The 23,897-nt window shown below is 36.8% G+C and overlaps 1 protein-coding gene across 1 annotated transcript in view; it reads right to left on the reverse strand.

Annotated features, from left to right (window-relative positions):
• Positions 1 to 23,897, reverse strand: part of LOC104532096 (E3 ubiquitin-protein ligase SHPRH-like) — a gene marked incomplete at its 3' end in the record, with an annotated part of 40,292 nt that overhangs the window by 2,805 nt on the left and 13,590 nt on the right. Inside the window, 13 exon segments of the mRNA XM_029087265.1 lie at positions 1,146 to 1,217; positions 2,044 to 2,145; positions 3,126 to 3,269; positions 6,363 to 6,588; positions 7,696 to 7,758; positions 8,092 to 8,265; positions 11,683 to 11,825; positions 12,800 to 12,907; positions 15,283 to 15,375; positions 17,294 to 17,382; positions 20,181 to 20,302; positions 23,272 to 23,528; positions 23,619 to 23,782. Coding sequence (XP_028943098.1) covers positions 1,146 to 1,217; positions 2,044 to 2,145; positions 3,126 to 3,269; positions 6,363 to 6,588; positions 7,696 to 7,758; positions 8,092 to 8,265; positions 11,683 to 11,825; positions 12,800 to 12,907; positions 15,283 to 15,375; positions 17,294 to 17,382; positions 20,181 to 20,302; positions 23,272 to 23,528; positions 23,619 to 23,782 — 1,757 coding nt within the window.

The raw sequence follows: 23,897 nt of genomic DNA on the forward strand, positions 1-23,897 counted from the left end.
CCATCGCCTTTCCAGGGATGGTGGTGAGGCTGACTGGTCTACAGCTACCCAGGTCCTCCTTCTTGCCCTTTTTGAAGACTGGAGTGACATTTGCTTAGTCCAGTCCTCAGGCACTTCTCCTGTTCCCCATGACTTACCAAAGATGATGGAGAGTGGTCTAGCAATGACTTCAGCCAGCTCCCTCAGCACCTGTGGGTGCACTCCATCAGGACCCATAGATTTATGGATGTCCAGATTGCTTAACTGATCCCTAACCCAGTCCTTGTCAACCAAGGCAAACTCCACCTTTATCCTGACTTCCTCTGGGGCCTCAGGGGTACGGGGCTCCTGAGGACAGTCTCCAGCAGTGTAGACAGAGACAAAGAAGGCATTCAGTAACTCTCGTTCTTTGTATTCTCTGTCACCAGGGCACCCACCCCATTACACACTGGGCCTACATTGCCTCTGGTATTAGCTTTGTCTGCCATGTATTTGAAGAAGCTCTTTCTGTTGTCCTTGACCTCTCTCTTGCAAGGTTTAATTCCAAGGAGACCTTAGCTTTCCTAGTTGCCTCCTGACATTCTCTGACAACAGCCTTAAATTCCTCCCAAGTGACCAGCCTCTCCTTCCACGATCTGTAGACTCTCTTCTTTCACTTGAGTTTGCCCAGCAGTTCCCAGTTCAACCATGTGGTTCTCTGGGCTCCCTTTCTTGATTTCCTACCTGTTGGGATGCTCTGATCTTGAGCTTGGAAGAAGTGGTCCTTGAATGTTAACCAACTTGCTTGGGCCCCTTTACCATCTAGCACCCTGCCCCATGGGATTTCCCCTAACAATTGCTTGAAAAGGCCAAAGGTGACCCTGCTGAAGTCTAGGCTTGTGATCCTGCTTGGTATTCTGTTCCTACCACACAAAATCCTGAACTCTACCATCCCAGGGTCGCTGCTTAAGCGTTGATGTCAACAGCTAAAGGCAGTAAAGGTGCTTGCATCTGAGCAAGATGTTATTTCAGGGCAGAGGCTGGTTGGTACATTACAGGGGAGGGCTTATTTCCCCTGTTTCAGTACAATGTTCATTTAAAATCAGATGTTGAAAGTTTGACGCATAACTGACTCAGATCTAGGTAAAGACATCCTAAAAACAAAACCTGCTGACTAAATATCTTACCTGTTTTCCTAGTTGACGTGCACAGATCGGACATGGTTCTGGGTTAACTCCCCCAGTAGTTTTATCCTGAGACTAAAAAAAAAAAAGAAAAGATAAACTTTGTGTTTCAACAAATAAAAAGTTATTCTATATTTAAAACAAGTTTCTAGAAAAAATGAATAATCAAGTCTTTAAAAATAAGTGTGAATTAATAAATAAGTCTATCTTGAGGAGTTAAAAAACCTTGTAATTTATGGTAAGTAAAAGGAGCACCATTCATACTGCAGTCCTTCAGAAAGCATCTGCATCCCTACTACAGCTTTGAAAAATCCTGGCAAAATACAAGCTTCAAACATGAAACTCCTCACATTTTCTATCAACTTTACATTATTGTAAAACCAAATATACTTAATCATATTTAACTATGTTTACTTAAGCATAATTGTACTTACTTGAACACCATGATACCATGATTAAAATAATGCAACTTACATGGGGTTTGTCCGATTTGTTTTTTTGTTTTGTTTTGTTATTTTTTTTTACAGACCTGCTTGTCCTTCAGTTTAAGAAGGTAAGCTCTTTGTAAAATAGCAAGGGTATGTGGAGAGGTACGTAATTTCACAAGGCTTCTACTAAACATGGACTAGTTAGTTTTAATGAAAGTTTTAACCATCTAAAACTAGTTCATAGCTTTATAACTGCAATTAAGCAAACAGCTAAAATACATGATGTAATAAACAACTTCATGACTATGCAGTAACACGAAGAACAACATGTTGTATTTCAACATGCAATAAATCTTTACAGAAAATACATTTTCCTTGAAATTTAAGTTTTAAATAAAAATAAGGATAGGTTTCTTCTACTAGGTAAATAGAATACATCACTTTGGTAAAGACTAAGGAACCATAAACCTTACCTTCTCCAGATTAGTGAGATACAGAAGTTGTCCTAGTTTCTTTTGAAGTTGTGATTTGGCAACTGCCTTGTCATTCAAAAGTTTCACTCGATTTTGCTCTACCTATGGAAACAGTATTAAACATGTATTAAAAAAATTAAAAATAGGCTTATAGCCCTACAATAAGGCTTAAATTCACTTTCTGGCACAATTCAACTGAATAATTTACTGGGGACAGGTACTACTTAGAAGCTTTCACTTTTCAGTTAACCCATATAAAGACAGAAACATCACGCTGACTCCTTTTTAGATTAATTACAGTTTGCAGTGCTGTAGTTATTAATACTGCAGAAGAGGCAAGCACCTGAAGGATGAAGGCCAAACTAATTGAGGATGTGTCTTTTATTGTTGCAAATACATAGGTAAATCTTAGACTTTGTTAAACATTTGTTAAGCAAAGTGCTCCATTTTAAAAGTTGCTTTAATACAGAGATGAACTATCTATCTCCCCACAGAAAGAAAACAAGCACTTTTATCTAACACTGAATCTTACTGGAAAAAAAGCACCAAATGTTTCTATTGAAAACATATTTCTACTGGTGCAAAAAAAAAAAAAAAAAGTTAAATCAACCCAGCATTTTCTCTCTGTCTATGAACAGAAAGTGTCTCAGAGGTAGCTCAAATTCCAAATACTGAAAAAAGATTTGTCTTTTAGGTGTTCGCTGCTGTTTTTTAGGTCCTTGTGGAAAGCAGCAATATGGGTGAGAAATCAGGTCAACTTCATTTGCCATCAGCTTGGAAAACTGGGCAACTGTAGAGAAAAGTCCCAGAGCCATTCATCTGCTGCTGGAAGGACAGCAGCCTTTTGGAAACATGCCACTCTTGCAGTCAGAAGGCTGACAAAAATGTATCAAAATACGAGTTACAAGCTCAAAAAGGCTCATACACTAAAGGTAGAAATAGATAAGAACTCTTTATTCCACCAAGACTTTCTGAAATGGAAACAGAGGCTTTATAGAGCTTAAACATAGATCTAGATGCAGATTTTACTTTGTAGGATGTAAGTTCTTTCAGAAAAACACGTTTACTGCCAAGTACTTTACCTCATGTGGTTCTATGATGTAGAGAACTGGTGGATTTGGTTTTGGTTCATCAGGATGACGCACTCTGAGCCGTTCTGTAGCCATTGCCAGTTCGTCAATAGCAGACACATGATCCCTCAGTACCATCCAATATTCATGAAGTAACTGTAAGAAAAGCCTAAACAAATTAGTAGCAGAAATGAGTTGAGTTCCCTTTATATGACACCACCATAAAATCTTTTTGGAGTAAAGGATAATATTTCTTTACAGTAATTAAGCCACAACAACAACAAATCACAAAGGAAAATGAACAGTATAGAGATCATCTTGCCTGCTTTCTTTTCCAGTCTTGCTTTATGAACAACCATAAATAGCTGTCTCATTTCATCTACAACTCTTACAATTACAGTAACTAATGCAACTAAAAGCTCAGAAAAAAAATGCCTTGCAAAACTAAGCAAAAGCCGAATAAAATAAGGAAAAATGACTAAGCAATTTTAAACAGCTAGCTATTATAGTCCTAAGGCTGCCTCTTAAAGATGAAGTATGTTTTAAAGAAATGTTAAGAGTTTGAGAGGTCTTAATAAAAGCACAGACAAACACAAGGTCAAGATAACATCAGATTCAATTTTCCCAAGAAAAAGTAAATTCTGTCTTTCTACAAAAGGCTACAACTGGAAGTATACTATACATATAAACTGACATTATTTTTAAACTACAGATAATACTGTAAAATATTTCTTCCCAAGCTTTCCACTTTTTATGTATTTTATAAAAAAAACTTCAGTGATCTTACTGAAATTTTAAGATCTTTTGCAAATGCCAAAAATTACTGTTTGTTGACTTCTGATTTTTCAATTGTAAAGATATTTCTAAATATTCAGTTGCTGGGGATGTGCTGGTAGGTTGCTTGAGTTTTTTCTTTTAGCTCAAGAGGGACTACTGAAGCATTTGTCTTGAGCTATGCCTAGATTAGAAACATAAAATTACTGTGTATTAAACCAGGCATACACGGTAACAACAGAGAATAAGATGAAAGGAACTTACTCCTCCAAAACTAAAGAGACTAAACGAAAATTAGGGAGAAACTGAGCTAAAATATTTTTTCCTAAACAACAACAAAACCCAAAACAAAAAAGCATTAAAGCAAATTAGTAAGGCTCTTGGTTGCCCACCTAAAGGCTAATTCAAGTAACATCATCAGTAACTGAAGTTTTCCTTCCACGCTATTAATAATTCTACTGCCACCTGATGCTTTCTCAGAAACCCGAGGACTGCCTTCAAGTATTCGTATCATACAATATCTTCACTAAACTTGTATAAAAGTCCTTCAGTTAGTATTCTCTCATAGAAAAGCCTGGATCTTACTTCTGCTTTCTTGTCCAAGCCAGAGTTTGTGAATACTAAGCATCTGTCTGAAGCACAAAGTTTCCCATATTTGAAAAAGCACTGTTAACAAAAAAAGTCTGTGTGACTCGGAAACAACAACAACATCTTCTCATTTTCGTTTTCAGAGCATTTATCATTTCAATAAATTTAACCACAGTCTATGCTTCTTTTTTATGTTAATAAATAAGGTAGTTTGGGGTGGGATGTAAAAGGACAATTTCTGGTCATTAATGCAAGCCTCCTGGTTTAGATTTAAGGGTTATTTTACAGAGTATCATCCCTGTAGCTCAATGCAGATTAGAGTAGTACAGACAATTGAATCAGTACTTCAAAGTCACAACAGATGGAATCATAACAGGACTGTTCTCATACTCACTGGTATATTAGTCCCACCTATTGTTTCCTAAAGTAAAAGGGCGTGAGAAGCCTGTGTTCCCTTCTTCCAGCAGAAAATCCCCAACACCTAGCAATGCCTTGGTAACCGGTTAGCTTATGTCCTCCTCCTTTTGTGAACTGCCACAAGCAGAGGACAAAATACTGAAATATGAGAACAGCTAGGGTCATTATTCTCCAATCAGCATTTTGGTACCATAAGCAAGTGACCTGACTTTGTGAAGTGTTTAATAACTTTAACTATCAGATACCTAAATGCTCATTGAGACGATGTTTTGTTTAAAAAGGTTTTGCACTGTGTTACGCTGTAACCTAGTTATTTTTTTTAAGGCAGTTCCAGATTGTCACTCCTAAGTAGCGCCACCAATTTGAGGAAAGTAGATGATCAGTAACCAAGTCTGCTGAAAAACAAAGACAGATTGAATTCCATCAGTTAATCTAAGATACATAAAGTAAATAACTCTCTAAAGTACCTTCTCTTCTGCAGACTAAAGTTAATAATAAATGTTTAAATTCTTGGATAGCATACTTCTGCAAGAATTATCTTTGCTTTTTCAAAACTTCCTAGGAAAAAGTAAGTTAAGTGACAATTTCCTAGAATCATGAAACAGAAGGCCTAGGAGAAAGATCACAGGGGCAAAAACTTTTGAAGGAATAGGAATTTCCTCTGTTGTCAGACCATGTTAAAAAAAAAGTGTACAAAAGAGTCAATAAGAGTCAATGTTCTACTGAAGATGAAGTCTGTATTAGTTCGTTAAAAAAAAAAGTGTACAAAAGCATCAATAAACCAGAACCTAGGGTATTAAGTATGTTCTACTGAAGATGAAGTCTGTATTAGTTAAAAATGAGAAGGAGAAGCATTAAAGAGAAAACACTTTTTATTATAGCTAAGTTGTAAGACAGGGTAAGACCCCTGCGTGTAAGAGCTCTTCCCCCTTCTCCATCACTGGTACGTATTCACTGCAAGGAAACACAGACATGCAGAGATGCATGAAGAAAGCCACAGCATACTCCTGTAGTTCTCTCTGATCCAAACAACAGGAGACTATTCCAGGTTACATTGCATAGTAAACAAGATCCAGGAAATAAAGCAATAGCAAAAGGACATCTGTAGCTAGCACAAGACCAAAGGCAAACTGAATTACAGAATGGACCAATGTTCGATTTGCTGAGTCTTGCTACATTCTGATTTAACTAAACAGATGAACACATTTAATTATATCTGTACAGTGTCTTAATAGATGCAACTACATTGCTTACTAATTTGCATAGTAACCAGTATAGCTTTCAGAAACTCTTAAGTCATACATAAACCATTTAAAATCAAATCCTGTAATAAGCACTGGGAAAAAGCTTTGCGTAGGCAAACCCTAATTTCAGGAATACAACTTAGATTTGTCCATATTCAGATTAAATTTGTTTATATTACATTAAACGGACTCCAGAACTGTTTCATCATCACCTCATTTACTGTACCTTATATTCCTTTTTCCATGCTTCATAAAGTTCCAGAAATATGCTGCCTTCTTCAGTTAGTCTAGCATCCATTCGGTGAGCTTTGGCAAAGGAGAGAATAGCTTTCAAGGCACGTTCAGTTTCACTGGTCGCCCACAGTCCTCTACTTGTGGTGGGCAAACGGTCATCAACAAGCCCTTCTTCATCTTCTATCATCTCTTCAAATATTGCCATTTGGCCTTTAACACTTAGAAACAAACCAAACACAAAGCTTATAATTCATTTTGTACCTCCACATCCATTTCTACTTATTCATCATATATTTCAGCTTTCTAATATTTGATTAAAGCACAAAGCAAATTAAACAAATATAAACAGTTATTTTATTACTTGATATCCCAAAAGCTTGCTCTGAACAGTGACCTCAGTATCAGCAATGAACAGGCCATGTTGTCAGCTCAAAGTCATCAGTAGTTTTTCTAGAGGCTTATGCATCTTAATTATCTTTCAGTAGTTATTAACGATTAATGTTACATTGATTTAAGAAGTCAGAATTTGCAAATTATTTAAATTAGTGAGTTGCAGTTAAAGTCTGATGCGAAATCTGTTGTTTATTGCACTATTTAAGAACACTACAGCTACCCAGTTTCCTCCTTGACAAACAATGCTAATTCAGAAACATACTAATGTTTCCTAATGATTCCAGAAATCATTAGGTAACAGAGCTCCCACTTGTAGAATGTCCAAAATGTTTTCTCAGTGACCTCAAGATTTTTGAATCCAATTTTGACATTGTGAGGGATGTGAGAGAGAAAAGTCAAAGAGAAAGCATGCAGAGGGCTGTTGTCTATGCCTCCCAGTACTGTCTGCTATGCAAATTTCTCTCACACCATGTGCTGGTGCAACCCTTCTTTCAGCTCACGTTGTGGCTTTAGTCAAATTTTATTATACAGAATTTAAAGAAAAAAACCAAACTATGAATGAGTGTGGTATTATACCATTTGCAACTGGTCTGCAACTAATTTTTTGCACAAACAGGAATATGTGTTTAATTAGCATACTTTTATCTATACGCACAGTTTCTGAACATTTCAACACTTCATTTCAAGTGTATGGTCATATTATAGCAGCTTGAGAAAAAGTGGCAAGCATTTGTTCCTTCTACTAAAACTTTTTCAAATGAAATTTACACAGAAAATTAAACCTGACTAATAAAATTTCTATTATGGTCAATAGCAAGAAGTTGCTGTAATTTGTTCATAGTTATTTCAGAAAACTTAAAGTAGAAGAAATAAAACAATACAACTTTCACTTTTTAAAAAATAGTGAGACGTTTATAAAGCTATGAACTTACGTATGAGAAAAGAGCTTCGACTCGTATTCTGTGAACAACTCATCAGCCTTACAAAAGACACAGCTGCAATACAGAAAATCGAAAACAGAAGCACTCAGAATTTCATCAGAAAACAAAAGTAATTCCTGTAATTCCCTATTCCAGCATATAAAACCACACAAACTCCTTAAAAAGATCAATTTAACAGTCTCATGTACACTCAATTTAATAACTGACAGGCAAAGATTTTATCAGAATAAAAGCAAAATTAGGTAATGATTCTAACAAATGTATCTGTGATATCTGTGTGCATATAAATCCTGAGTAGAGAATACAGACTTTAATCTCTTCTTACTTCAAATGAAGGAAAATTTAATCGTACATCTCTAAAGTATATTTTCTATTTTCAAGACATACTTGTTAAGTGGAAGTCTAACAGGTCGCAAATGGCAGATAGTGGCAGCCTCAATAACCTGCTTAGAGGGAGGGCCTTCTAAGTTTTTCACTGCTTCTCTTACAATCTTCTGGAACTTCTTCACTTCCTCCAGCTGGGTTGTGAGCAGGTATTGAAGGCCCCTGCAGTCACGGAATCTGATTTAAAGAAGGAGGGAACTAATTACACACTGAGTCAACGAATCCAAACTTAAGTCAGTATTTTGAAGTAGAAGAGAAGTAGCAATATAGGACAACATATGAAGTCCATGCCATAAGCAATGCTTATCACTACTACATGTAATGCTAACTGTTAGAAATCATTCCATTGTATCCCTGGAGATGATGCTGGGTATTTGTAGAATAGACTTTTTCCAAGACTTGAGAGATGTGACCTAATATTAGCAGTCAGCATCAACCTGCAACATTCTGGTCCACAATGCAAATCTACTGAAGGTAAACAACTGCACATATTTATAGTCTTATTTGCATCTGTTGGCCAAGAAACTTATTTTCAATGTACGTGTGCAATTCACAGCAGTCACGTGCACCCATCACTAAAATACACTGCATTCTGCAGGTTAGCTTTCAATGTCGAAATTATTAAACAGACACAGTAGTGAACTATTTTCCTAAAACCTAGATGTCTTTCTTGATTGGAGTGGGAACACCAGTTAAGCACTTCCCATAGTGTGTTTTTCCTGTGAGCAGAGGCCTCTTGCTACTAGTGCACCATTCATACACGGTCTGGTATTCACAAGACAGTGGATGCAAGACTGCAGATCTACCTCATATGGAAAGTTTGATCCAAAACATCTTTTTTGTAAAGCATGGAGAGAAAAGCACAGGTTTAACACTACTCAAGTTTGGCATTTAAAATGACCTACTTAAGCAGTATGTATTTTAAAATAAAATAGACAAGTTAGTCTAACAAGCAGTCTGAAAATACATGTAAACTGCAATCACGAGGCTGTTGGTAATACTATCAGTTGCCAAATATTACAGATTTATGAAAATCTCCCACACTATACCCTGGATTAACCATCTCTAACACTCAACTAGAGATTAGCACTTGTTGCTTCCACCACTGACCAGTAATAATTCATAAAACACTGGTTTTTAAGTTTTTAATTTCTTTTAGTATATGCAGTAAAGAGGAATTTTTTTCCCTATTTTATAAAAGAAACAGTTGAGTTGCAGATAGCTTTTCCAAAGTTTTTCAACTTGTAAGCAGCAACAATTCAAAAAGATACTAATAACAGCTAATTTCAACTGACCAAAAAAAACCCAGGTTTTTTTTCCAGTATGACACAGGCAAGCATACAGAAATGCACACACATATGAGCTCAGCATGAACATGCAAACAAGCCTTTCCTCAAATTTATTTTGACCAGAATGAGATGCCGTCATTGTCAGGTAACACTTAACCATGAAATGAACATATGACAGACTCAGAGACTCTTTGAGGTTGGAAGGGACCTCTGAAGGTTGTCTTGTTCAACCTCTCTCCTCAAGCAGGGATACCTAGAGCAGGTTGCCCAGGATCATGCCCAGATACCTTTTGAGTATCTCCAAGGATGGAGATTCCACAACCTCTCTGGGCAACCTGTGCAAGCACTCAGTCATCCTCACAGTAAAAAAATGTTTCCTGATGTTCAGAGATAATCTGTGATTCAGTCTGGGCCCACTGCCTCTTGTGCTGTCACTGAGCACTGCTAAAAAGAGTCTGGCTTCAGCGATTTTGCACCCTCCCTTTAGGTATTTATATACATTGAGAACATCCTCCCTGAACTGCTGCACAGTCCCAGATCTCCCAGACTCTCCTTATGAGAGATGCTCCAGTCCTTTCATCATCTTCTTGGCCCTTTGTTGGACTCTCTCCAGTACGTTAGTCTCTCTCTTGTACTGCAAAGCCCAGAACTGGACCCAGAATACTCCAGGTGTGGCCTCACCAGTGCCGAGTAGACAGAAAGGATCACCTCCCTCAGCCTGATGGCAATACTTTGCCTAATGCAGTCCAGGATATCATGAGTCGCCTTTGTTGCATGAGCACATAGATGGCTCACGGTCAGCTTAGTATCCACCAGAACCCCCAAGGTTCTTTTCTGCAAAGCTACTTTCCAGCTGGGTGGCCCCGATATCCATGTTGAACAGACAGAATTTTCTTCTTCCTTCTCAGTATAATTCTGAGTTTTGAAGAAAGCAGACAAAGTTTTGTATCTTTATTTCAATTATTCAATAGAATTATGCTAAGTACTTAAAAGACATGCTTACTTCCAGTAAGGGCAAGGAATTGCCACCTTTTGAGATCATGAGAGCGGAACAGTCATACTGGAAGATATGTATTTAATTTAAATCTGTGCATAAATAGTATTAAATTTAGATAGTATTTAAATTTATGCACATATACACATTTTATATACACGAGATATTAACATACATATGTATATGCATTTATATACATCTATTTCATATACATCTATTCATATTTCATATATAATTTAAAAATGTATTTAACTAAAATATTATTCAAAAAGACTGTATTAAAGAGCATAAGGATTGTTCATGTATCTGAGAAAACTGCCTGAAAACTGTTGAGACCACTTTCCTTCCTATGTCTCCTTTTTCTATGATTAACTGACAGAACTGAAGCACAGAACGTAGAAAAGGAGGCTGGGAGAAAGGGTTTATTCAGCCTTAAAATTAGATTGCTCAGGGGAGACCTTATTGCTTTCTACATCTATCTAACTGGAAGGTAAAGACTGAGCCAAACTTTTCTCAAAGGTACATGGTGAAAGGACAAGAGACAGCAGACACAAAATGCAATACAGGAAATATTAGCTAGACAGAATGATTTTTAATTTGTGGGGTTTTTTTGTTTGGTTGTTTTTTTTTTTTTTTCACCCCCCCACTGAGTGGGTCAAATACTAGAACAGGCTTCATGTAGAAGCTACGAAGTCTCCCTCATTGGAGATACCCTAAACTTAACAGCACAAATCCCTGTGCAACCTGATCTGTCTGAATCTCTGAGCACCAGCCTGGATCTGTAGGCTGGGGGTTGGTCTAGGTGACCTCCAGATGCCTCTTCCAATCCATTATTCTGTAATTGCACACAACGGTGACACTGTTTTCTCTAACATGAAACCAAACCAAAATTCTTTGCTCAGAAAAACAGTGATGCTATTTTATGCTATTACACAAGGATTTTCTGATATTGTTTATTTTCCATTTAAGCAAGTCAGTTTCTTCTAGAAGTTACTCAATTTTAATGCAATAAACTTTGAATCTTTCTTGCTCAGCAGTTGCATGAGTACAGACAGTAAAACCACAGTAGATAATACAAAGGAATATTTAAAGGAATGCTTGTCTAGGAGAAAACTGTAATTCTCCTGCTTTTCTTTCCAAGTCTTCTGTCTAGTTATGCTTTATGGGGAACTGTTTTTGAAGCTTAATTGCAGCCCAGATGCTCTGAAGCAAAAATGCCTGCTATTTAATTGCAACTGTTAGCACAAACTGGTAAAGAGGACTTGAGCAGACTTAATTGCATTCATTAGCCTATTTTAGCTATTCTCTTACTTCTCTGCCATGGAGAGTTTATTAGTCTGCTGTTTGTAGTTGCTGGCTATTTCGTTTTGCACACGTTGAACAAGTTCCTCATCAATGGCATACTGTATTGCTGTCTGGATGACATCCAACCACCAAAAAGAACCCGAATGTATCTGTATGTAAAAGAATAGATTTATCCATGAATAGTCAATAAACAACCAATTTACTCATTGCAGCACAGGCTTATACTGCTGTTCAGGCCACACTCAAACACAGACTGGTCAATTCCATGGAACTGGAAGATGAGAGCATGCTTAAAAAAATATACTCTTTTCTGTGAATATAAGATCAAGACATTTTCTACATTCCCATCTACTTCCACACCTTCAAATTGCTTCAGTAGAGTTAGATTCACCAAAGCCATCTACACAGAACAGCCACATAGAGATATTGTAATCTCAAACTTTCCTCTTTCTCTCTCTCTTTCTCAAAAAGAGATTAAAATATCATTTAATCAGAGAAAGCAAGCTCTCTGTGAAATTAATAGAACAACATTGAAGTGACCTTATAATTTTCAGGGGTGAAAGAAGATAGGAAAGTTTATTTCCTCATGTGCCATTTGGCCCCATTTCTTTATTATTTCTTTACTACTATGTGAGTGACAAGCAGCATTTCAACTCAGGTGTTTATCACTTCATTAAGGTTTTGCACCTTCCCCTGAAACCTGAATTGCCATATCAATCAAACACAATTAAGCCTTAAGCACAATAACTATATGCATGTCAAAGAACAGTTCCTTTGAAAGTAACTGAAATACCATCTGATACACCACAGAAATGTTTAAAGGCCAAGATCTGTAACATTTTTACTTAAATTACAGGCAAAGCACAGTTAATATAAAAATCAAGCATGGTGTTAAACTTTACTAGAATCATCCCACTATGTATTTCTGGTTTTAGTCATCTGCTCATCAAGTACTGTGTGCCTCTATGCAGGCAACACAGGATGTTTTGGGGAAGTGTTCAAATAGGCTTTCAGAGAAATGTTAGAGATGATAAACAGTTGGAGTTCTGAATAAACAGATGAAAATAACATTACGAAAAAAAACCTCAAAATTCAGAGACTAAATGTGTTAAGAGGTACCTGCCTTTCTCTGGAGCTCCCGAATGTTCTGAAGAACTGGCTGTAAGGCTTGATGGGCTTCTGCAACTTCTGCATTGGATTTACTCATATAATGCTGTCGAAGTTGTTCTGCCTGTATGGCAAAGAGAGCTTAAACTATGCATAGCTCATATTTATCAGGAATATTTGAAAATGCAAAAACTCCCCAGCTACCATGTTTTAAATGGCTAGCTATGTGCATGCTACCCACTTTCAATCATAAGCAATATTTAGCATTAATTTTTTTCTAGAATCTAGCATTCGTTAGTAATCTCAAAAAACATTTGTGAAGACAAACTACTACAAAGATGCAAACTATGCAATCTTGCTTTTGGACAAGTCCAAACAACACAACAGGAATACATTCCATTACAAAAAGGAACTGGAATTTAACTCATAATTCTTACTTCTCTGTACATTAAAATACATTGTTTAATAAGTAAACAATAAAAAGATCCTAGAACATTCTGATAACAGGACAATTCAACTTACATATAAAACTTATCCATAAAATAAAAAGAAAAGTTTAATTTTCATTATTTTTAGGTGCATCACATAATTTTTTAATAAAAATTACTTCTGACAATGAAAACCCCTCTTGGTATGCAGGCATCTCTACCATATAATCAGTACCAGTTTATTTGATATTTTAAAAACTGATGAACAAGTAACTTTTATTTCTTACAAGTAACGTCCACACGTATGTATCTTCCACCACTACATTCTGATTTCACTATGTATCTTTATTTTGAGTATTTTGGCATGTGTTTAAGTCTGCCTTTTTGTTTGCTACTATAATAACATTATTGTTATAGATGGAGCTCAGTTTACCAGGAGTGGACAAGACTCTCAGGTATTTGGATGAGCTACTGGCAAAAGACAGCTATGAAAAACAATCTCTGCTTCACATTTATAAGGAAAACACAAATTTTCCAATTCTCCTCTTTACAATAATGTCAGGAGAAGGCGATATTAAAAAATTGCTAGAGTTACAGGTCATTTTAAAAAAATGGGTAGTATTTCTATAAAGGCTGGTAGAAACTTCTTTAAATATTTAAGAGAATGAGTCTCGCTGAAACACAAAAAAATGCTATCTTTGCATAGGATTTGCATAAGAATGGTAAAATATCACAAGATATCCAAATAGTAAGACAGATACACACAACCACCACATAACTGGAGAGGCTGAAAGAACTGGGCTCCTCCAGCTTGGAGAATAGAGGCTTAGAAAGTACAAAATAGCAGCCTTCCAGCAGCCAGAAGCAAGTCACCGAAAAGAGGGAGCCAGACACTTAAAAGTACATGGCAAGTGAACAGGGGACAACGGCTATAAATTGGAAGGAGAGGTTCTATGCGAATTGTTTTTCCCTCACTATGAGCATTATGAAGTATTGGAACAGGTTGCTCAGATAAGCTGTGAAATCTCTTTCCCTGGCGGTTTTAATAGCCCAGTTGGATAAAGCCCTGAGCTACCTGGTCAGAAATCAAGTGTTGACTCTGCTCTGAGGGGGAGGTTCATCTAGAGACTTTACAAGGTCCTTTCCAACCCAAATTATGCCACAATAACAATGTTCTTTTGCAAATGTGGTCCATATGTCCTCAACAAATAACCAGTGGGGAACAGTGATCCCGCTATGCTGTCAGATATTTCCCCAGTTAAAATTAAGGATATAGTTAAAGAGGCTTATGCACACAGGAAGTAACATGCAGTGACTTGCTTATCTGGCCAAACATGGTCAGCCTTTCCAGATGTTTAGGCAATACAAGAGCGACAAGGATGAACCAGTTGCTGTAGGGCATGTGAGTACAACACAAGTAATACAAAGAGAGCCTGGATAGATGTCACTGTCAAACTTCAGACTATGAGGAATACTGCAAATCAGGACCTTCTCAAGAAAGTTTCAAAGAAGATACTATAAGCACCACACACAGGATCAAAATGAGAGGTAGAAAATCGGCTTCAAGGCATGACTGAGAAGATGCATTAGACAGTAGTAGCTTATATTTATTAGGAGAACGGAAAGTGTTTTGGAATGGAGGGAATCTATACAAGAAAAAATAAACTTCACCTAGAAAAGACTCTGACTATCTGCACTTAAAATGACAAAAGCTAGAAAAAAGGTGAGGAAATAAAGGACTCAAAAGATTTCATCATCTATGTTTATTTCCACAAGAGCAGTGTGGAGCTGGGGAAAACCACATTTTAGAGAAAAATTATTAAAACTTCTGTAAAACACACTCACAACATAACAGAGATCACCAAACATTCAGAACAGCAGCTTTTTACTGGACACTTCTGCTCTCATCTCACACACCAAACAACTCTTGATTTTACTAACCTGAAGGGAAATGTACAGAGTTAACTTGGAAGCTATGTAATATTATTTAGTTAGTTAGAGAAAATAATGAAGGATAAAAACAAAGAGTTGCTCTTCAAAATGTGTTTATATAAAAATGAACAATGTTTACCTCTTCTGCAAGTCGGCTATCACGCAAAGTTGGGGGAATTCCTGGGTGCTTTGCAGACAACAATTCCATCAAATTGTGCGTAGAATGAAGTCTCTAAATATAGCCAAAGTCAACAGCAATCATGAAAAAATACATTGCAACTCCTGTGGCAGGAAAAGCTTAAACAGCAATGAAAGCTTACGGCAAGAAATTAGTATTTGTTTAAAATTAGGTTTATTTTTTAATCTGTTAGTCTGCTAGCATCTTATAAAGAAAATAAACCTTCCTTTCCTTATTTAACTGAGGTAGGAAATGAAACATTAAAAAGACCTTCTTCAATACCTCAAAAACAAATCAGCTTGAAAGTTTGATACCAAATCATTAGATTCTGTCCCATACTCAACCAACTAATTAAAATAGCCCTTGATTATAATGGAAAACAACTTCTTTATCTCAGATCACATTCTTTTGTAAATACCTTTCAGAATATTATAAGGAGACAATTCGCTTAGCCTATCTAAAGCAAAATTAAGTCCAAACCATTCTATGATTCTATGATTCTATAAGGCAGCTCCCAAAGGCTTCAATCACTCTTCATATTTTTAACTTTTCTGAAATAAAAGATGACTGACTAAAACACAACCTTTTTGTTTTAAAATAAACATGATAGTTAATATAAGGCAACGCTATTCCTCTTCCCTAGGTTCATCCTACATATCCCAAACCAGAACCCTACTTGTATGCCGTCAGCATGTCTCCCACAAACTCACCCCAAACCAGAACCCTACTTCTATGCCGTCAGCATGTCTCCCACAAACTCACACTAATAACTTCCATTATCGTGAATTGTGCCCTTCTCATCTCCCGTATTTACTTCATCTTTGTCCCATTACTACCTCAGGCACTGAAGAGCAATGGCCAGCAGTGGTTTGCCATTATCTTAAAAGCCAAATGAATTGTGTCCTTCTCATCTCCCATATTTACTTCATCTTTGTCCTATTACTACCTCAGGCACTGAAGAGCAATGGTCAGCAGTGGTTTGCCATTATCTTAAAAGCCAAGGCTACACAACCAGGAAGTACTCAACAAAAGTTGAGTTTTATTACACGAAGGCAATATTAGGCAGTGTACATTTTGAGGGGAGAAAAAGAAAAGGTTTATTGGATTGCATAATCCAGTAAAACAGCTTAATTAACAATCTTGTTATGAGTAGCTTAACAAGTTCATGCTGATATGGTTACACTGAGTGAAAAATGCCTCTGGGAAATCACAAAAGAGAAGGATCAAAGCAGTACAATGGAGTCATCAGATCACCACATGCAAGACAATCAAAGAATAACTTAGTGAAGCAAGCAAAATAAAGAAACAGACAGCTGTTCACTTCTTATTTCTCTGTCATTAACATTTTAAATATCTGATTTTAAAACTGATATATTTCATGATGAAATATAAAGATGTTACAGAATCATTCCTTTTTTATCAGGAAAATATATTCAGATTTTTAATAGAGTATTCAAAATGTATAAATATATCTCCTGAAGAAACAATTCACTTTGACTCTTTTTCATGTTTTGATGCCCTTTCAGAGAACATATTCTGGAGTGTAACAATTTTATTATTCTCTATCATTTAGCATGTTAATATCATTCTCAATGCAAACCCAGCATCCTATAGTCACAGGATGTAATATAGTACCATTAATGTGAGCACTCACAGTCACATACAGAAGTCTAGGAATTCAGCGTGTTAAGTTTATTGCAGAACAGCAGGTGGAGACCATACGCTGCTTCTGAGATACCACCAAGACTCACAAGCAAAAGTTTTTAGAAATACAGTAGCTTAAAAGGAAAAAAAAAACCCCAAAAACATGAAGGTCATTGGACAGATTCCTAACCAGAGATTGTGATCAAGACAGCAGGCTAAAAGAGTCATTCTAAACACCAGTGGGAGGAAGAAAAGACCAATGTGTTAAATTAAATCTAAAGTATTCCAGTTCTTAACTACATCTCTTTACATTTGAATGCTCACTCACTTGCAAGGAATCTGTTTTGAGCTTTTCTTTGTGCTCTTCAGATGATCGTAACACTTCTCTGTACAGCTCTACAGCCAGGGCATATTCTCCTGAATTAAAAAAGAATAACAAAAACATACACGTATTGTGTTGTTTTTTAAACAGACAAACAGCCATGATTGGCCATTACTTGTTACATACCAAGATATTTTCAGAGAGGTTGTATAATATCTGCTTGTCTTCAAGCAAACCTTCCCTATTAATTCCACACCACACCCACCCCCCCCAAAAAAAACCCCCCAAAAAAACCCCAAAACAACCCTGGTAAAAGACAGAGCATTATATTTTACAAAGACTACAGCAGTTCATCCACCCCTGCCCCCCCAAAAAACCCCAAAAAAACCAAAACAACCCTGGTAAAAGACTGAGCATTATATTTTACAAAGACTACAGCAGTTTCCAAATTAAATATTTTTGTGACTGCAAAATTTGTAGACTTATTGATCTTAAAATATGGATTCACAGTTGCGAAGTCCAAAAAAATCTCTCATGTTGCACTAAAAAAAAAAAGACCATCTACAACTCACTGCAGTGATGCATTACTAATCACACTGCAAATATGTTATTCAGTCTTCCAGTGAGAAAAATGAAAGTTGTGTCATACTTCAGAAATGCAGAAATGATTAAATACATGCAGGGAGCATAACTACTGATGTAAGCTGCTAACATCACAATCACTTCTCAGAAAATAGTTTATGTAAATTAAAAAAGAAATACAATACAAAATTGAATTTGCATATGGAAAAGCAGCAAAAAAAAAATCTATTATCATTTTCTTTTCTGAACTGACAGAAATTTACTTAGAACCCTAATAGTCTCAGAAGACTTAAAACTTGGAGAAGTACAGGGACACAAAATCTACAAAGACAGGTAACAGAATAATAAAAAAACAACCTTCCTACATATCTGGAAGTGTAACAATCCTACTTCAACAAGATTTGTTGCTTCCTACATTGAAACAGTTGCCAGTTGTAAGGGTGTAGTCCTGCAATATACTATCACCATTGCTAGTTAACAGGCCCAAAGCAATCTGCTGAATTTGCAAGGGCTCAAGGTTGCAGCTTGTCAGGCCACCTTTGGATTTTTCTTCACCTGCCTGGACTTTACAGTTGGCTCAGCTGTGATGGCAACTTCTCTAATTCACTAGAAGTCTATGGCTAATTATTTTTTTTTACTTTTGTTTATCTTTGTGTGGTACAATCACAGCTTTATGTAGATAGCAGTAACAAGCAGTTATTCTATGTAGAATGAGATTATTTACAACTAACATGGTGATTTAGTGTAGAGAAATACAGGCCTAGTAACAATAGCAGAGGCCTTGAAAAGTAAAGACATATGATGCAGGGTAGAGGAGTACAGCCATGGGATGCTGAGAGATGGTGCACAGGCTTGGCAGTGAATAAGGAAGCCACAGCTATAAACAACTCACCCACAGTCAAAGAAATGTAGACCTAGAGCTGGACAAAACTGGTTTTAGGGGCAACAAAGAGAACAAAGAAATAGTATGTAACATTCATAAAAGGCATCACATAGACTAAATTTGGTATCAACGTGGAGCTGCAGACCGATGAAGAAAGAGAAACATGTAACACTGTGCTAGCAAACAAAAATGATCCTAATTGGATCCTTTAGGGAGAAAGAAGAAACCATCAACACAAACATCTTACTCCTCCCAATGAAGAACTCCAGGTGGTGACAACTAGCTGCAACCACCAGTATGAAAGCATTGACCTCAGGACCCAGAAGAGCAGTAGAAAGGTGAGCATAAAAGCAGGACAAGTAGTAGAAAAAAGTGTGATTATTCTTCTTTTTTTGCCTCTAACAATTAGATCTGGACTAGTAACAATTAGACCTATAAGATTTCAATTACACTAACCATAAATTCATGGCTTTACTTATATAAAAGGTGTACTTCCTCCTTGCTGATAAAGAACACAGAGTGTAACAGTAATGCTGGAGGGGGAAAAAATAGTTATAAACCAGAACTCTGCCTCAGTCCTGCTTTTGTTTCTCACCCAGTGGAATTTTCATCAATCTGCTTTTCAAAAAGGACCAAAATTAATTTTGGCTACTCATGTATTTTAGAAGTATTTAATCTGTACAGAAATCTTTTTAAGCACTTAATTTATCTGATAAATCTAATCTGCATCCTGCAATCATAAAGTACTTCAAACCTCTTAACTACAGACTAGAGCATCTGAATGTATTCTTTCTGTAAGGCAAGTAACAGAACAGGCAGTTTACTTGTTCTCTTTGAAGGAAGACTTCAACATGAGTTGGAAAAATCCAAGCAGCTTGTCAACTTTAGAAGACTTGTTACTTGACAAAGAGGCAGTTCTATCACATTCATAACTAAGTTATTTTAATTTATTATTAATTTTTTATTTTTGTTTCCCATCCAAAGCTTTTTTCCCCTCCTAATTCAAACAAAACCTACATTGACAGAGCTGTATAGCAGGAAGCAGCAAACACATTCCAGAGTCAGCATAGCAGTTTGCATAGCAAGGAAGCCCAGAAAGCAGTACTGATAAAACAAAAGCAGGTTAAGTACAATTAAACAAGTATGACTTCTTTTATCCTCCCAGTACACATAGATGGTAGCATCAAGAATATAAAACAATAGAACCAGAAATACCCTGAGACATCTTAAAGATGCATCAACTGCACCTGTTGTTCCTCATGTAGAACAAAGGCTGGTTTTTTGTTACAAACACTGTTACAGGCCTCTCTAGTTTCCCAGGATTTCACTGTGGCTTTTTCCCTGAATTAAATTTTTACGTGGTGTCATCCAAACTATAATTAGCCTACTAAAAGGAGTAAAGAATACGCTACAGACATCCAGTCTTACCTTTAATGATATGGATACCAGCTAAGCCATTAAGAGCACACACCAACTGTCGGTGAGCTTCCTCACACTCTGTTCGACATTTCTTCTGCAGAGATGTTAGTAGCTCCTCCATGGTCATGGTGCTGAAATGGAGACCAAATGGCTCAAATTTGAAACAGAACCACAATACTAGAGAAATAAAACTGTCATGCTGTGCAGCATAAAAGACTGTGACAAGCATCCAACGTACTGTGCAAATGTTTATGCAAGATTTATTTACTTATTAAAAAACCCGTAATCGGCAGCTTTTTTTCCAGCTAGAGTTTTACTCTAACTTGAGTATGTCAAGAGGTTTATATTCCCTAAAAATGAAAAGAAATAAGAAACAAGAGGAAAATTAGAACTTGGTAAAATAATCTTTCACAGGGCAAAACATTTTGCTCCTTTTGTTACACTGGTTAACTGGCAACAAGTAAAAATGAACCTCATTTTGCTAGAAGCTGTTCAAATTAAAACAGCTGAGCAATTAAATTTCTCCCCTCTGCTACCAATCTAAGCATGCAAAGCAGGTGAGGTATCAAGGTAAAAAGGAAAATGTATGGAACAAGAATAGTGAAGATTAGCAAGTATTTCCACATTTGTTTGTAGTATTTGTAATTCTTGAGAGGAATTTAGTCAGAAGATAATTATTTTAACATAAAAATACAGGAAATTGAAAGGTAAAGCGGGAGAAGCAAGAACAGAGCTGAGAAAGAAGCAGCAGCATGAAGCGTAGCTTGGAGTAAGGGCAAGGAACAAAGAATGCAGGCAGGAAGATGACTGATGCAAAGAGACAGGAGAGTAAACTGCAATGACAATCAACAACAGTTGACCTGAGGCTACTTCAATGACCAGCTGCTGCTGTGAGACCAGACACTACCAGCCCTCCACAAAACTCTGCTCTTCGGCCTCATTCACCTTCAGAATAAGCATCTACTATCTGGCATTTAGTGCTGTGTACTAGAGTAAGAGGTGACATAACTCCTGTAGTCTGAGCCCAAGGTATGCTGGAAGGATACCCTTGACTAGGCCTTTGTTTTACCTTCCTTGCAACACTGTTCCATTTGCAGAAACTGTTCCTCGAGTTTACACTACAGTGTTACACTAGAGCAGGCTTTAAAACAATATAGTCAGTATTAATAATTAGCCAAATACTGCAGAGGTACTGGCAAATACACATAGCACCTGCTGTTCATACTCTGATACTTCTACCACTATTACTTACCCTTCAAAATTTTCAAAATCATCAGCAGATTCAAGAAAAATTATAAAAGCAAAAGGATGTACATATGAAGTATACAACTTGATACACAGCCAGAGACTACCAGAAATGTTTTGGATTTTTTTTTTTCCATCAGTTTAACTAAGGAAGCCTAGAAAACTCCCTTTTGAGGGCTATATTTTTGCTGAGTAGATGTTCTAATTTACTGCCTTCACTACACAGCTGGAAAAAAAAAAAGTAATCTAGAATATGCTCCACACTCAGTTTTCTTATTTCAGGACAATTTCTCTTAGCTATGTGCTCCAGCACCAACTTTCTTGTTTCAGTATATTTCTCTTCTTCAAAGTTCCTAGCACTGAATTTCTTCATTATTCTCATACACAGAGGCAAAGCCAGGAGCCAAATCTCCTCTCTGTTCTGTGAATGTCCACTGCTGCAGTCAAGCTTGGTTCACAAAAAAAAGATATGCAAATAGTGTTTGGAAGCCACTTTTCTTTGTACATGTGATTTTAAGAAAGATTTACTTTCATTGCTAGTTTTTCTACCAGTTACTATGCAGCTGTCACTCTGCAAGCATTCCACCAAAGTCAACACAGTGCTAAGCTGTCCCCAGTATACTCAGTTTACACATTTCAGTTGTAGTCCATTGGCTCATTTTAATGCAAATAATCTTGAATGGGCCAGTGGGAATATTGATTCCTCCAAGGTTTGAGTCCTTGCTTCCACACTAGCAGACTGTTACACAGAACTATTGGTCCCTGATGAATTAGGTGCAAAATCAGTTACAGCTGCTTAGGCACTGTAGGTGCTGAGTATGAGAAAGGGGAAGGAGCAGGACATAAGACTTCATAAAAAGACAGAAAAAGACTGAATAGAATGGATAAACAAGAGCAGGAATCAGTGGAAACAACAATGGCAGTGCTAAAATTTTAAGTTCTACCCCACCTGTAGTTTAAAAAAGAAACAATATAGGCAGTGCTCCGAGAGCCTGGAACAGCCTGTTCTTTCACAACCCCCTCCAACTGACTGAAAAAGTAGCAGCTACATCTCACAAAGAGTGCTAGCAATATGCTTTTGGTTTAACAAAGGTTGAAACCTAATTGGTATTTTCAGGGCACTTGTGAGGAAGATGATTTTGAAAGCATGCAAATAAAGAAAAAAGCATCTGAACAGCTTTCAAGTTTGGATCTACATTTGCAAATTCTGAAACCTCACATTTACAACATTTTCTTTGAATCAAATAATTACTCCATTCTGCTTATTCATTTTGTTCATTGTTCTCATTTATGACGATGACTTTTGTAAAACACAAAGAAAATCACTGGGCTTATTTAAAAATGAAAAAAAATCTGGTTGTTTCACAGGCAGTCTGTCACCTGCAACACCCTGGTACTTGTCAGCAACATAAAGTTAAAATATTACTGGAAACAACTGCCTTTTGTGTTTTTTAACACAAAAATTACACTAACTACCCCACTGTATCCCATTCAGCTTCTGAGGTCAGATAGCTTGGTGGGGCATAGTTGCACATTTAACTAAAGAAGCTTAAAATCAGGCTTGTCTGAGAATGGTACAAGATCTTGCACCGTTAGGGATAATTAGAGTTTTGCTTTAGTTAAAGTAATCCATTTAAGAAGTGACAGAAATCCACCTTTTCTGTAATGGCAAGAACTCTCCCCGAACAGCTTGTGGATGACAGCAGGCCTGCCTCAGCCGCAGCAAAGGGTACAGAATAGAAGTCACAGTCCTCCTATCCAGGCTACTAAGCTTAAGGGTCCAATCCGAAATCTTCCTGAGTTTTGAGTTTTGCTTTAGTTAAAATAATCCATTTAAGAAGTGACAGAAATTCACCTTTTCTGTAATGGCAAGAACTCTCCCCGAACAGCTTGTGGATGACAGCAGGCCTGCCTCAGCCGCAGCAAAGGGTACAGAATAGAAGTCACAGTCCTCCTATCCAGGCTACTAAGCTTAAGGGTCCAATCCGAAATCTTCCTGAGTTTTGCCAGCGCATCCTGGCAGCACACTTCATGCTGGCGATGATAGAAGTGTCTCTCCACAGGAGAAAAGTGAAGCCAGTGAACATTTTCTGTCTGAGGGGGGATCTGAATCTGCAATTAAAAAAAGAAAATAAGTAATTTGCAAATAAAGCTACTGATAAACATTGTTCAAGAATTTTAAAATCCCAAACTCTCACTTACTTGGTCAATCACATCCTTCTTTGCTGATCTCCACATTATCTTGGCAATTAGACTGTAGAGAGGCTGGGGATTTTTCCTACAATAAGGTCGATATAAAAGTTGGTCCCACCAGTGTTTGACCCAATAAGGATCAACTCCAAGGAAAAGGACTAATCCATACAGATCTGTCAAGAAAATAAGTGCTTTAGTACAAATGTTTGTGTTTTAATACTTAACAATATGATTCCAAAAAAAAATAAAAAATAAAGGTTATGAGGCATAAAGCAACTACATTCTGGA

The sequence above is a fragment of the Antrostomus carolinensis genome, unplaced genomic scaffold (genome assembly GCF_000700745.2).
Source record: "Antrostomus carolinensis isolate BGI_N321 unplaced genomic scaffold, ASM70074v2 scaffold3161, whole genome shotgun sequence".
NCBI lineage: Eukaryota > Metazoa > Chordata > Aves > Caprimulgiformes > Caprimulgidae > Antrostomus > Antrostomus carolinensis.